The sequence below is a fragment of the Caenorhabditis elegans genome, chromosome I (genome assembly GCF_000002985.6).
Source record: "Caenorhabditis elegans chromosome I".
Taxonomy (NCBI): domain Eukaryota; kingdom Metazoa; phylum Nematoda; class Chromadorea; order Rhabditida; family Rhabditidae; genus Caenorhabditis; species Caenorhabditis elegans.
In genome coordinates this window covers 11,601,714-11,616,765 of record NC_003279.8, presented here as the reverse complement: position 1 = coordinate 11,616,765, position 15,052 = coordinate 11,601,714, and the positions used below count along the sequence as shown (strand labels likewise).

The 15,052-nt window shown below is 36.7% G+C and overlaps 2 protein-coding genes and 2 non-coding genes across 5 annotated transcripts; 1 reads left to right on the top strand and 3 right to left on the bottom strand.

The window, feature by feature from the left end:
* Window positions 1–521: 521 nt before the first annotated feature.
* dhhc-7 (Palmitoyltransferase) lies at window positions 522–5,094 on the bottom strand (the record flags this gene model as incomplete). Of its 2 annotated transcripts, NM_060559.7 has the most annotated exons (8): window positions 522–724; window positions 1,588–1,714; window positions 2,223–2,295; window positions 2,359–2,448; window positions 3,113–3,206; window positions 3,574–3,773; window positions 4,650–4,763; window positions 4,948–5,094. In NM_060559.7, 8 exons carry the CDS (start codon window positions 5,058–5,060, stop codon window positions 627–629), a joined length of 909 nt encoding a protein of 302 aa, NP_492960.1. The 2 variants fall into 2 exon arrangements, with proteins under 2 accessions (NP_492960.1, NP_492961.1); NM_060560.8 differs by lacking the exon at window positions 4,948–5,094 and having other exon boundaries at window positions 627–724; window positions 4,650–4,690.
* Window positions 5,095–5,451: 357 nt separating this feature from the next.
* Window positions 5,452–12,739, top strand: pcmd-1 (PeriCentriolar MatriX Deficient). The gene is made up of 9 exons (NM_060558.3): window positions 5,452–5,557; window positions 5,610–5,873; window positions 5,924–6,013; window positions 6,115–6,254; window positions 6,549–6,688; window positions 8,916–9,116; window positions 9,755–9,859; window positions 10,130–10,328; window positions 11,495–12,739. The coding sequence occupies exons 1-9, from the start codon at window positions 5,465–5,467 to the stop codon at window positions 12,153–12,155; spliced, it is 1,893 nt and encodes a 630-aa protein (NP_492959.2). The 5' UTR covers window positions 5,452–5,464; the 3' UTR covers window positions 12,156–12,739.
* On the bottom strand, window positions 7,321–7,451 carry C17D12.8. Its single transcript, NR_023940.1, has one exon. It is a non-coding gene; the product is annotated as a small nucleolar RNA C17D12.8 (small nucleolar RNA).
* Window positions 12,740–14,747: 2,008 nt separating the features above from the next.
* On the bottom strand, window positions 14,748–14,904 carry C17D12.18. The gene has a single exon (NR_101627.1). It is a non-coding gene; the product is annotated as a small nucleolar RNA C17D12.18 (small nucleolar RNA).
* Between the last annotated feature and the right edge of the window lie 148 nt (window positions 14,905–15,052).

Sequence of the window (15,052 nt, the reverse complement as noted above, 5' to 3'; positions counted from 1 at the left end):
ATATTATCTATTCGCCGAAAAATTTCTCAAGAATTTTTTGAAAAATAAGGCCCTGAATAAATTTGTTTTTTTTAATCGACAATTTTCGATTTTCGTATGAGACAAGCTGAAAAAAAAGAACGAAAAAAAAATTCTTAATACAAAAAAAATTGGCTAATATATTATAAGAAATCAATAAAATTACATGAAATTTGGGGATAGAAATCTGTAGGCACCAATTATTTGTGTATTGATATTTATCACTTGGAGAGGGGGAGCTGGGAAAAAGAAGAAGAAGAAGAAGAAGCTTCCAGGCTCGTGTGTACTCCCCGAGGACAAAAAATTGAAATCTTCTCCTCGCAGAGTTCACGAGAGGTGCCGCGTAAATCGACACGGAAGGAGCTTTTTCTGGAAGATTCTGGCGAGGAGGTAAAATTTGAAAATCTCCGGAGATTATTACATGTAAAATGTACAGAAAAATTAAAAAAAAAAGGTGATTATCTATATGATTTTGATTTAAGACACTGCGTGGGCGGGGGGGGGGGGGGGGAGGAGAGAAAATTGGTGAATTTTGAGCAGTAAAATTGAGATTTTTCGTTGGAAATTGGAGCATTTTGTGCCAAAAAATAGTTGTAGTAGAAGTCCAGCTACACGTCAAAATGAGCCAATTGATTGTGTGTTCGGAGGTATCGAGGCGTCGATTTTTGTGGATTTGCACACGGAATAAGCCATAGGAGCTTGGGACCTGAAAAAATTGGATTTTGAAGTGAAAACTGATCCAAAAATCGATTTTTAGACGAATTTTAGCTCAAAAATCGGCGAAAAATCAATTTTTCTGATGCTACCGTACTCTGTAAGTACAATCGTGAGGAGACCAAAAAACTAGCTAAAAATTTGAATTTTCGAGGAAAAATTGGTGGAAAAATCGATTTTCAGTCGAATTTTGGACTAAAAGTTGGTGCTTTTAGTTGAAAAATGAGCTTTTTTCAGTTAAAATTTGATTTTTTTTTGGTCCGACACAGCTGAAACAAGTGCTACAGTAACCCGTGGTTTCGTGGTGAGACCCACCCCTGGGGGGTTACTGTAGCTCCGGTTTCAGTTGTGTAATTGTGATTTTTCAGAGTTTTCTTGAAAAAAATCCAATTTTAAGTTTTTTTTCCAGATTTTCAGTGAAATTGGCAATTTTTGAGCTAAAAATTCAAAAAAAAATCCAAATTTCCGCTAAAATAGCCGAAAATCGATAGACACAGCTGAAACTATTGCTACAGTACCCCCGCATCGTGGCGAGACCCACCGCGGGTTACTGTAGCCCGGGTTTCAGCTGTGTCAAGTGATTTTTTTGAGAATTTTAGAAATTTTTTTTCAGATTTTCAAAGATTTTAAGCTGAAAAAAGTGAAATTGGCAATTTTGTGCTGAAAATTCAAAAAAAAATCCAAATTTCCGCTGAAATAACCAAAAATCGATAGACACAGCTGAAACTAGTGCTACAGTACCCCGCATCGTGGTGAGACCCACCCCTGGGGGGTTACTGTAGCTCCGGTTTCAACTGTGTCAGATGATTTTTGCTCACTTTTCGCGGATTTTAACCGAATTTTCACGACACTTACCCGGTCCGCAAACTTGTTTCATCATTGCAACTTTGCTATTTCGCGGCCTTCTCGAAGAAGCCAAATAATTTCGACCGCGTCGTTGAACCGATTCAATTGCTGTCTCATCGGTGAAAATTGCGCCGAGCTGGAAAATTGGGGGAAATTGGCAAAAAATTTGGAATTTTTCAGTTAAAATTTGAAATTTCTAGGATTTTACATTAAAAATCGGATTTTTAGGGAATTTTTAGTATAAAAATGAAATTTTTATGTCTTTTTTCGTTAAAAAAATGGGGTAATTTTGGGGGTTTTTTGCACAAAAATGCGTAAATTTTCAGAAGAATTTGGCCTTAAAAATTCAGTTTTTGCATGGAAAATGGGGAATTTTCTCGCCGGAAAAATGCGTGAAAATCGGTAAAATAAGTCCCCATTTTTCATCAGAAAAAAAGAGCACAGCTCAGCTGAAAGCTACAGTAACCCGCGGCGGGTCTCGCCACGACGTATGGGAACTGTAGCACTAGTTTCAGCTGTGTCAGAGCTAAAAGATAGCGCTTTTCGCACATTTTAAGCATAAAATTTCCAGTTTTTGGGCTAAAAATTCCAGTTTTTAGGCCGAAAAATGCGATTTTTTGGCGTTTTTCCGTGCAAAATCGCACCTGATCACAGGAAACAGCAAGTACAAACAGCCCGAACAGAGCGCTCTCCATTGCAAGCATAATTGAGTGGATTCTGCAACAAGAAAATTAGGCTGTTTCAGGATTTTTCGGGCTTAAAATCGCCTGAGCAACTAACACTTTTGCGTGATATAAATTCTCTCCGAGCGGTCCTTTGATACCCGTCATACCGTAAGCATCGTGCCATACCCAGCAGAGGCATAGGACTCTGGAAAAATTGATATTACACAGCTAAAACTGGTGCTACAGTAACCCGCGGTGGGTCTCGTCACGATTGGGGGGTGGTACTGTAGCAATGGTGTAGAGCTGTGTCAGTGCTAGAAAATAGCGGGTTTTCACACAATTTTAACGTACAATGGTCGATTTTTAAGCTAAAAATTCAATTTTTCGTCCAAAATGCTATATGAAAATCGACTTTCTCTGAAATATTGGGGGTTTTGCTCGAAAATCCCGATCTCTGGTCAAAATTATTCATAAAAAAGCAATTTTTTGTCTAAAACTTTTCTTTTATGTGAATTTTCTCGGAAAATTCCCGAAATTTCATTAATTTTTACGCAAAACCCATCATTTTTGTGCCAAAATTCAGCGGCACAGCTGAAACTGGTGCTACAGTAACCCGCGGTGGGTTTTGCCACGAAGCGGGGTACTGTAGCACTAGTTTGGGCTGTGTTTATCGATTTTTCGGCTATTTTAGCTGGAAATTTGGAATTTTAAGCTCAAAAATTGGCAATTTCACATATTTTTTTTTCCACTTAAAATCCTAAACAATTAGAATTTTTCTCGAATTCTGAGGAAAAAACACAATTATACAGCTGAAACTGGTGCTACAGTAACCCCGCCGGTGGGTCTCGCCACGAAATCTGAAAACTTACAGTAAAGAGTATGCACTTGAGGCTCCCACGTAGAAAATGAATTGGAGAAACCATTTTTGATTGTATTCGCCGACGCAATTGTTCACCCAGGGGCCTAAAAATCGAAAAATTATTTTAGCGTTTTGGCACAGTTGAAATCAATGCTACAGTAACCCGCGCGGTGGGTCTCGCCACGATTTGCCCGAAAAATTCTCGATTTTTAGCGCATTTTTATCGCTAAAAAATTCAAAAAAATCTCTAAAATCCCCTTTTCACTGCTATGTCGTGGCGGGACCCAACAGGGTTACTGTAGCTTTAGCTTCAGCTGTGTCAGCGGTGAAAATCTCTAATTTTCACAGATTTCAGTCATTTTGAAGGCAAAAATGTCTATTTTAGGTGGTTTTTTTGGTGAAAATTAGTGAAAGTTTCGATTTTCAGCCGATTCGGGCTGTTTTTTTCATTTTTAGCGCCGAAAAACGAACAATGATGGTCCATTTTCCTGACACAACGCTTGCAAACTCTGCAATGATGAGCTCTCGGTGGCCTTAGAGAATCACAACGTGTACACATTGTCCACTCAGTTGCAGATGAACGATTCAGGTGATCGTGACGAAAAACGGCTTCTTCATCGGATTCATCTTCCTCATCTGATGAAAATACCGGATTCGGAGTGTTTTGGCCTCTGGAAATGCGGAAAATTCGGTGGAAAACGGTTAAAAATAACGCGCGAAAATCGATAAACACAGCTGAAACTGGGGCTACAGTAACCCGGGGTGGGTCTCGCCACGATTGGGGGTACTGTAGCACTTGTTTCAGCTGTGTTTATCGATTTTTCGGCTATTTTAGCAGAATATTAGATTTATTTTGAGTTGAAACATTTTTTTTAAGAATTCGGAGAAAAATGCGATTACACAGCTCAAACCGGAGTTACAGTAACCCGCGGTGGGTCTCACCACGATTAGGGGTACTGTAGCACTTGTTTCAGCTGTGTCAGAGCTAGAAAATAGCAATTTTTACACTTCTTTTTAACAAAAAGTTACCAGTTGGCACGTTATTTTAATGAAAACCTTTTTTTTTTAATTTCGAAAAAAATTTGCTTTTATGTCTATTTTTAGTAAAAGTTTTGTTTTTTTTTCTTGAAAATTCCACTAATGTCATCGATTTTAGTGAAAAATCGATAAACACAGCTGAAACTGGGGCTACAGTAACCCGGGGTGGGTCTCGCCACGATTGTAGGTACTGTAGCACTTGTTTCAGCTGTGTTTATCCATTTTCGGCTATTTCAGCTGAAAAATAGATTTTTTTTTGAGTTAAAAACCAAAAATTTTCGAGAAAAAATGCAATTACACAGTGGAAACTAGGGCTACAGTAACCCGAGGGTACTGTAGCACTTGTTTCAGCTGTGTCGGGACACAATATCCCTTAAAATTTCCATTTCTGAGCCAGAAAACCCGAGATTTTGATCATTTTCAGGACAAAAACCTTCGGAAAATCGAAATTTCCCATTTTTTTCCCAGTTTTCCGTCAAAATTCCCTCTTTTCGTGGTAAGACCCTCACTTTGACGAGGAAATCGGCACAGTTCCCGGGTCGGACAACATTGCTCGTGTGTGAGCTACAATCGTCGTTGCCAGCAGGCAATTGAAGACGGCTCCGTGGAAAACTGTCCAAATTCTGGAAAAAATAGCGATTTTTTGTGGAAAATTAGCGTTTTTAGCCAAAAATCAGTGACTTTTGGGGTGAATTTCGCATTTTTATTTCAATTTAATTGTGCCATGATGCTCAAACCCAGAAAAAAATGGGGGGAAATATTGGTGAAAATCCGAAAATTCGTCAATTTTTCTCCACAAAAACCTACGAGTGCCCGAAAGTTGGCAGCAAAAGCCAAATAAGAATCACATAATCCGCATATGCAATCAGTAGATAGATCATGCACACACAAACGAGCCCGCACGGATCCCATTTGAACATTTTCCGGCTCTATTCTCGGTTTAATGTGGCATTTCTGCAAAATTTCCAGATTAGTTGGGGGAAAATGTTATTAAATGTTGAAAAATCGATAATTTGAAATTCATTTTATTGATTTTTATCACAAAATTCGTTGGGTTACTGATAAAAATCAATAAACAACGATGAAAATCCGTGGAAATGATTGATAAATTAAAGGCGCATGGATTTATACGAGTGGTGGGTCTCGCAACGACGACCCCTTGGCACGTTGCCAAGTGCCGCCAAACGGCGGTTTTTTGATTTTAATTTCCGTTTTTTGTGGTTTTTCGTGGATTTTCTTTGATTTTCTTCGATTTTTCTATTCAAAAATGATTTTAAATAAAATTTCGACACTTAAAATCAATATTTTCAGCAAAAAATCCACTATGGAGGTGGAATACGACGAGGGATTCGACTCCAGTTCGCTGAAGAATAATCCCGCCTCCCTCCAGCGGGATTATCCGACTTTTATGGAATCGGTATATTGATTTTCCTTATTTTCCAGCAAAAACTCTCAATTATATCATTTAGAATTGCTCGCAAATGTCCGTAAGACAGGAATTCCTGCCAATATTCCCACAAAGACTGGATTTATGTCAGATTTCGCCGAAAAAGAGCGAAAAAAAGTCGAAAAAGAAGAAGATTCCGAGCCCGATTAAGAAGACGAATGACACTAAATTGTCAATATTAAGCGAAAAATCGGAAATTCGCTCGGAAAAACACAAAAATAAGTGTAAAAGTGCGGATTTGGACGCAATGGAGAAGAATTTTAAAGAATTACTCGAAAATTTCAGTGTACGGGGAGAAAAATGGCGTTTTTCAACCCAAAAATTTCGATTTTTCAGAAAAATGCCGCTCTCAGCAACAGTTTAAGAGATGAAGCTTCATCGATCATAAGCTCATCGGCTTCTTCACAAAAATCTCTGTTTAAAGAGGTAAAATATGTGTTTTTTTGTTGAAAATTCACTTAAAAATCGTATTTTTTGCCTAAAAACCCCTTTTTTTTTTCATAAAAAAAAAAGATTTTTCTCTTCAGATCAACCTTGCCAAGAAGCTCTCCGCGAGTTACTCGAAAAAACCCGAAAAAACTGGCGAAAAATCGAAAAATTGCACGTTTTCGGATAGTACCTTCCGTTTGAGCAGCCAAAATGACTCGGACAGTGATGATACGAGGCCGTAAGTGAAGAAAAATCGAATTTTACACGAGAAACTATTGAAAAATGCGAAAATTTATCGATTTTCCATACAAAAAAGTTGAAATCCGAGTTTTTGAACCCAAAAAATGTGAAAATTGATTAATTTTCCACTCAAAATCTGAATTTTTTCGTATTTTCACCGGAAAAGCTCCAGAAAAATTAAATTTTCAGTTTAAAATCGCTAAAAACCTTTAAAAAAATCGATAAAAAGCTATTTTTTTGCAAAATTGCTTTAGAAAACGTGAAAATCGCTGCTGAAAATGTATTTTTCCAGGCCTTCAAGTCAAGCTTCACTGGCCTTCGAAGTGGAACAAGCTCGAAATATGATGATGTCATCGGCTAAAATTCCGAAGCCTCTGAGCTCATCGACACCGCGCAAAGAACGACGAACAACTGGAACGAACAGCGATTCCAGTAATATTTTCGGCCGAAAATTCTGAAAATTGGGCTTTTTGCTCAGAAATTGCCGAAAAATCGGAGAAAACTCGAATTTTTAAGCTTAAAATTACAATTTTGAAGCCAAAATCCGTGAAAATCATCTGGAAATTTTGGCATTTTTATCCGGAAATTTCCGAAAAATCGTTGAAAAAAGCAAATTTAATGTTTTTGCCTTGAAATATCCGAAAAATAAAAAATAAAACTTGAATTTTCAGATAAAATTTTGGCAAATCTAAAAATTTTCAAGCCAAAATGTGGAAATTTTGACCTTTTTACCCGGAAAGTTCCGGAAAACAGTGAAAATTTTGAGTTTTCTCCAAAAAATTCTGAAAAAAGGAGCATTTTAAAGCTAAAACCTGGAAATTTGACCTTTTTACCTTGAAATTACCCTAAAATCGTAGAAAAAAGGCAAAATCTATAGAAAATCGCCGAAAAACCCATAGAAAACTTGAATTTCGAGCCGAAACTTGGATATAAATATGTTTTACGAGATTCTCAACGGAGCGCACTTGCTTCCAACGAAAAAAAAAACCCTAAAAACTTTGGATTTTCAGTATTTTATCAGTAGAGCGCATTTCAAAAATCCCTTTATTTCGTGGGTCCCGTCTAAGCTTCAGTCTTTAATTTAAGTTCACACTGTGAGGATTACGGTAGCTACAGTAGTAGCTACAGTAACCCTCAATTCAAATAAGATCAGTTTGTAGTAAGTTGTGTATTTCGCAGAGAACATCATTAGCCACGAGACGGGCGGTGTGGAAGGAAACTGAACACAGGCGGTGAGGTCTTGATGCCTGTGTTACTAGCCACTAGGCCACGGTGTAGGGGGTCTCTAGGTACATGCTATGCAGGTTTATGTGTTAGATGGAAAGGGTTGACAGAGTGTAATGGGGGAATTCACTGAGTAGCGACTTGTGTGACCTCAGTGTGTCTTTTTCAATGGTCTCGACACGGAAATCGATTTTTTTTTCCCAAAAAAATCAAAGTAACGAATTGTGGCATCTGTGTAGCTTTGCCCAATGAAAAGTATGAATAAATGTTGAGTTCCGCGTGAAAATCGCATTTTTCATACTTTTCATGTGCAAAAGAGCACATTTGTCACCGGAGACGGGGAACCTCTGCCCAAATTTTCATTTTAATAGTTAATTTAGTGAGATTTTTGTGAAATTATCTGAAGAGTGATAAAAATTTGGTCCAAAACTGGCAAATTTCACGAATTAGCGTTTTTGGTTAGAATTTTTGCGGAATTGTGAGCATTTTTTTTAAAGAAAAATGCAACTATTTTTGCTCGGAAAATCGAGTTTTCGGAAATTGCACTGCTATGTGGCATCTGTGTATCTTACTACAGCAATCCGTGGGTCTTGACACGAAAATCGGAAAAAAAAAATCAGAAAAACGACTTGTGACATCTGTGTTGCTTTGCCCAATGAAGAGTATGAATAAATGTTGAGTTATTCTGTGAAAATCGCGTTTTTCATACTTTTCATGTGCAAAAGTGCTCATTTGTCACCGGAGACGGGGAACCGCTGCCCAAATTTTCATTTTTTGTATCAAATTTTGATAAATTGGCAGAAAAGTGCTGAAACTTTGGTTCAAAACTAGCAAATTTCACGAATTAGCGTTTTTTTTTTTGCTAATGCTGTAAAATTTTGATAATTTTAAAAATTCATGTATATTTTTTAGAAACTGCTAGTTTTTTTTTTCGAAATTACAGGGAATCAGCTTTCAAGTTTTTTAGTCCCAATCAAAAAAGCGAAAATTTAAGCCCCATATTGATCTATTTTGATGAAAATCGGTTTTTTGAGCTCCGCGAGCCCTGAAAATGCTCGAAATTTGATTTTCACCGAAACAGGCCGATATGGCTTAAGATTTCGGATTTTTGCGGGGAATTCAAATTTTTTAGTCCCAATCAGCAAAAATCGGTAGGAAAATTGCATTTTTCGCAAGAAAATTACAAAAATTTAAGATTCTCTCGAAAAATTGATAAAAACCCAAATTTTCCAGCAATCTCCGTCATTTCGGCTGAAAAACGATATCTAAAAAAAAATTCGCGACTTGTGGCATCTGTGTAGCTTTGCCCAATGAAAATTATGAATAAATGTTGAGTTCCACGTGAAAATCGCATTTTTCATACTTTTCATGTGCAAAAGAGCACATTTGTCACCGGAGACGGGGAACCGCTGCCCAAATTTTCATTTATTTTCAGTTCGTCTCTCCGAATCACAGCTCGTGGAGCTCTACTCGAATCGAGAGCCGCGAAATTCGAAATCTGACATCACAATTCGACAATTTTTCGACGAGGAGGATGACGCTGATAAAACGATTGTCGAGCAGGTTTTCAAGGATTATCACAGGAGTTTGGAGAAGGAAACTCCGATTATGAGAAATTCGGCGACGGATACATCGGGTAGGGAGAGGAACTACAGTAATCCATGGGTCTTGGCACGAAAATCTGGAAAAAATGGAGAAAAACAACTAGAAAACGTTTATTTTCAAGTTTTTAGAATAATCGTTTTTTTTTATCCAGAACAAATCTTAAATAAAAATTAGGCAGGAACTACAGTAATCCATGGGTCTTGGCACGAAAATCTGGAAAAAATGGAGAAAAAAAAATTAAGAAACATTGATATTCAAGGTTTTTTTGAAAAATAATCGATTGAAAAAAGATTTTTCATGTTTTTCACATTTTTTTTTAATAAAAAAGTAATCCTGAAATATTTTCAAATAAAAATTAGGTAGGAACTACAGTAACCCAAGGGTCTTGTCGCGAAAGTTTGCAAAAATTTCAAAATAACGACTTGTGGCATCTGTGTAGCTTTGCTCAATGAAAAGTATGAATAAATGTTGAGTTTTTCGTGAAAATCGCATTTTTCATACTCTTCATGGGTAAAAATGCACATTTGTCACCGGAGACGGGGAACCTCTGCCCAAATTTTCATTTTTTCGAATAAATGTGGCTAATTACACTAATCCCCTCCTTTTACACCGTCCTACCCCCATAATTATAGGCTCTCGGAGCAATTAAATGCTCGGTTTTTTTTCCAGGATCTCTACATATTGAACGAAATCGTGACGGACGGTCGGCTTCGATGAGCAATCTGATTTCGAATAGTGGAAATCGTACGAATTTGACGGTTTTTGATGGATTTGGTAGGTTTTTTGGAGCTGAAAATGCTGGAAAATTGAGATTTTTCATTAAAAAATTCATTTTTCAGATGGAAATGCTGGAAAATTGATATTTTTTGTGGAAAAAATAAGTTTTTAATCGAAAAATGTAAAAATTTCGATATTTTTCATTTAAAAAAATTAATTTTTTTTTTGCAGAAAAAACTGAAAATAGATATAATTTTTTATATTTAGATATAAAATAATTTTTTCAGCTGAAAATGCTAAAAATTCCCCAAAATTCCATTTTTCCAGCTCCCGGAGCCCTCCGTCACTCGATATCCACCGTACAAATGAGCCCAACCAAAAAAAAATTCGACGAATTTCGAATTGAGCACCAAGAACCTGGCATTTTGCCAAGATTTGTCATCAAAACGTCACTGCGGCCGATTTTTTCGCCACCACTCGATATTGATGAGATTTGTGGAAAAGGACTGAGAAAAGATGCGGAAAGGTGCGAAATTCGTGCTGAAAATCGACAAAAATTGGAGTTTTTGGCTTAAAATCCGGAAATTTGTGCTCAAAATTTCGAAAAATAGTCAAAAAAAAATTCAAATTTGGAAAAATACGTTATTTTTACCCAAAAAATTGATTTTCAAGCATTTTTTCGCTTTAAAAACTTGAAAAGTGCGTTTTATGCGAGAAAAATCGATAAATTGCCGTAAAAAAGTCATTGTTGGCTTTTTAGACTGAAAAATCTAAAAATTGGGTCACAAATTTGGGAATTTCGACAAAACTACAAAAAAAATCCACTAAAAAGCGATAATTGGCTCAAAAATCGCAAAAAAAAAATGGAGAAAATGTCTGAAAATATTCGATTTCCACAATTTTGCACTGAAAATTCGAAAATTTACTAAAACTCGGTGATTGGCTCAAAAATTCACAGCTCAAAGCCAAAAAATGGGGTGCTTGGACCCAAAAATTCGAATTTTCCGCCAAAAATCCGTAATTTTAAGCTCCATATTTTTAAGCCCTATTGGTGAAAATCGATTTTTCGAGCTCCGTGAGCCCTGAAAATGCTCGAAATTCGATTTACACCGAAACAGGCCGATATGGGGCTTAAAATTCCGGATTTTTGGCGGAAAATTCGAATTTTTGGGTCCCAACACCCCATTTTTACAATTTTTTGGCTTTGAGCTGTGAATTTTGGAGCCCATCACCGAGTTTTATTAAATTTTCAAATTTTTAGTGCAAAATTGTGGAAATCGAATATTTTGAGACATTTTCTCCATTTTTTTGCTATTTTTGAGCCAATTATCAATTTCTTAGCGGATTTTTTGATAGTTTTGTTGAAATTTCCGAATTTTTGAGCCAATTTTTTGATTTTTCAGTCTGAAAAAGGCAAAAATGGCAATTTTTCGATTTTTCTCGCAAAAAAACGCACTTTTCATGTTTTTAAAGCGAAAAAATGCTTGAAAATCAATTTTTCGGGTAAAAAATAACGTATTTTCCAAAATTTGAACTTTTTGACAATTTTTTGAAATTTTGAGCACAAATTTTCGGATTTTTTAGTCCCAATCAGCGAAAATCGGGGAAAAATTGCATTTTTTGGCAAGAAAAATACGAAAATTTGCTAAAATTCTCTCGAAAAATCGATAAAAACCCCGCAATTGTTTTCAGCAATCTTCGTCATTTCGGCGGAAAAACGATATCTGCACAAATTCATGGCTCAAAACCCGTTCAGCGACGTCCCACAGTACCAAAAGCTTCAAAAACTGGCTCCGATCGTCCGACAACTGCTTCAACGGCGAAAATTGTGGAAAAACCTGAAATTCCGGTGGAAATTCCTCAAAAATTGGAAATTTCTCGGAAAATTGCGGAAAAAACTCTGAAATTGGACGATTTTCCAGTGAAAAGTTCAAATTTTTCAAATATTTCAAATTTTCAACCGCGCCGGCCACCATACTGTAGTGCCACGTCATCAGATGGCTCCGCCCATTCCTTGGCTACAGTAACCCAGCAACTCATGGGAACAGTTAAACTTTTGCATCCGGATTGGCTTGATATGCTCCGTCGACTACTGAATAATGCTCTGCCACGTGATGACGTCACTCTTTTGTTCAAATATCAAGTTTTGGCGGAAAAAGATCATTTGGAACGGAAATTTCGTGGAAATCTATCTGTGGAAGCTGAAGCTGCTGATGCTCACTTGGAGCATTTTGGGCGGATTTCGACGCTGAATCGTGTGCTCGATAGGCTCGCGGATCTCACAAATGACGGAGGACATGTGTCGAGAATTCAACAAATTAAAATTATTCATAATGCACTTTTTAAAGACTAATTTTCGCGAAAAATCGCGCCAAATTTTGAGCAAAAGCACTTTTTTCTTTTTAACTTCTTTTTAACGTAATTTTTTTTTTGGAAAAACCACCCGAAAAATTAAGATTTCAAGACTTGAAACCTTAATTTTCGAATTCTCCGTGAAATTTCCGAAATTTTAAGCCCCATATCGGCCTATTTTGGTGAAAAACGAATTTGGAGCATTTTCAGGGCTCGCGGAGCCCGAAAACTCAAATTGCTCCGAAATAGGCCGATATGGAGCTCAAAACTTTGGAAATTTTACAGAGAATTCGAATTTATCCGTTTCCAATCTCGAAAACGTCAACTTTTTTGACTTTTCTACAAAAATTTATTGAAAAATTGGTTTTAGCGTAGGAAAAATTCAAATTTCTAGCTGTTTTTTTTTTGAGAAAAATTGCAAATTTTTGTGATTTTTGCTCAAGATTGGTCTATTTTACCCCCCACATTTAATCGATTTTTTATTGATTTTTACTCGTTCAAAACGCCAATTTTAATTGTAATTTTATTGCTGGTCTAACCAATTTATTTATCGATTTTTTTGGCTCTGAAAAAGTGTACAAAATTAACTTTATTTATTTGAAAAACTAATCTATGGAGAGAGAGAGAAAAATACAAAAAAAATTCGTTGAAAAATGGGCAAAAACTCAAGATTTTGGTCATAATTTTAACTGATTAAAGTGATAAGAAAATTGGAAAAAAATGAAAAAAATTGGGGGAGCGGAACCAGGATCATTACCTGTCCATGAGATCATCGTGTACAGCTGAAAGCCAGTAAAAGTGGAAAATGGGGCATTGGGACCCAAAAATTCGAATTTCTTGCCGAATATCCGGAATTTTAAGCCCCATAGCGGCCTATTTTGGTAAAGATCGGATTTTTGAGCATTTTCAGGGCTCGCGGAGCCCGAAAATCGATTTTCATAGAAATAGGTCAATATGGGGCTTAAAATTCCGGATTTTTGGCGGGGAATTCGAATTTTTAAGTGCCAGTCATCAAAAATAGAGGGGAAATTGAATTTTCGCAGGAAAAATACAAAAAAATCAAAAATAATGGAAGGGGGAGGGGTAAAACAGAAAAACTCGCAGATTTCAAGTTTTTAAACTGAAAAATTTGAATTCTCCGCGAAAAATCCGGAATTTTAAGCCCCATATCGGCCTATTTTGGTGAAAAACGAATTCGCAGCGTTTTCAGGGCTCGCGGAGCCCGAAAACTCGACTCCCACCAAACTAGGCCAATATGGGGCTTAAAATTTCGGTGTTTCAGCGGGAAATTCGAATTTTTTGGTCTCAAAACTCAAAAATCGGGGACAAATGAGATACTCGAGAAAAAACGTACAAAAAAAATGAAAAAAGAGGCAAAATACAAAAATCTCTCTTGATTTACTGAGTTTTAAAACCCGAAAATTCGAATTCTACGCAAAAAATCCGGAATTTTAAGCCCCATATCGGTCTACTTCGGTGAAAATCGGATTTTCGGGCTCCGCGAGCCCTGAAATGCTCCAAATTCGAGTTTCACCGATTTAGGTCGATATGGAGCTTGAAATTCCGGAAATTTCACGGAGAATTCGAAAAAAAGGTTTCACATTCAGAATTCCAAGTTTTTCCGGAAAAATTCAAAAAAAAAAGGAAAAGTAGAGATCACAATCAGGGCGCGAAGAGCAAGAATTGGGGGGGGGGGGGGGGTTTTTGAGTATCAAAAAAATAAGACGTGACTATTTTGGACTCCACGTGGAAAATTGTGAAAAGAATTCAGAGTTTGTGTGGGTTTTGAACAAGAAAATGAAATGCTTAAAAAAAAAAATTGAAAATCCAAATCTGAAACTTTTGGCCAACAAGAACGTGCTATTAAAGTCTATTAATCTAGAAAAATGGCTAAACATCTGAAGAAAAAAACAACAAGCTACAGTAGCACAACACGTTAAAAATAAGGCGAACACCACTTTTACACTGGATTTTTGAACAGAAATTCAAGAGACCTAGCGAGAGTTTGGAGCATTTTTGAGCTTGGAGACTTGGAAATTCGGATTCTCCGTCAAAATTCCGAAGTTTTAAGCCCCATATCGGCATATTTTGGTGGAAGTGGACATTTGGAGCATTTTCGGGGCTCTCGAAATGCTCCAAATATGAAAATTTCAAAATAGGGCAATATGGGGGTCATTTTTTAGGGAATTCAACGGAGAATTCAAATTTCTAGGTTTAATTCTGAAATTTTTAAATTTGGAGCATTTCACAGGCTCTCGGAGCTCGAAAATGCTCCAAAAAATGAATTTTTGAAAATAGGGCAATATGGGTGTTATTTTTACGAAAATTTGATGGGAAACTCAGATTTCTGAGTTAAAATCCAAAATAATGGAAATTTGGAGCATTTTCAGAGCACTCTAGGAGCCCAGGGAGCTTAAAAATGCTCCAAATCGCAAAAATTGGAACTATTGCAATATGGGTGTTATCTTAAAGGAAATGTCATGGGGAATTCAAATTTCTGGGTAAGAAACTAAAATTTCGAGTTTCGGAGCATTTACCTGTGCTCGGGGAGCTCTGAAAATGCTCCTAATCTCAAACTCACTTAAAATGGGTCAAAAAAGAGCTTAAAATGCTCCAAATCACGCGTAGAACTCGAATTTCACGTCGGTTTCAAAAATCAGAGAACTTATCTATCATAAAAATGATGGCCTTATCAGGAAATATGGGCTTTTCGTGTTGTGCATCTGGTGCCTATGGCTCATTGATGGGATCGGATGGCGGCGGAGGGCTGCAAATTTCAGACAACTTTAGTTTAGCCAGAGTTTTTTTTTAGAAAACTGGGGAAAATTTAGGTTTTTGCAAAAAAAATTTTTTGGTCCAAAAACAAGTTTTAGTCCAAAAAAAAAATTTTGGTCCAAA

Bases quoted from the DNA above. Each gene is read 5' to 3' on its own strand.
- pcmd-1 (NM_060558.3), top strand. From the start codon at position 5,465: ATGGAGGTGGAATACGACGAGGGATTCGACTCCAGTTCGCTGAAGAAT. The intron at 6,255-6,548 runs GTAAGTGAAGAA...GTATTTTTCCAG, and splicing joins GACAGTGATGATACGAGGCC to GCCTTCAAGTCAAGCTTCAC. The intron at 10,329-11,494 runs GTGCGAAATTCG...AATTGTTTTCAG, and splicing joins CTGAGAAAAGATGCGGAAAG to CAATCTTCGTCATTTCGGCG.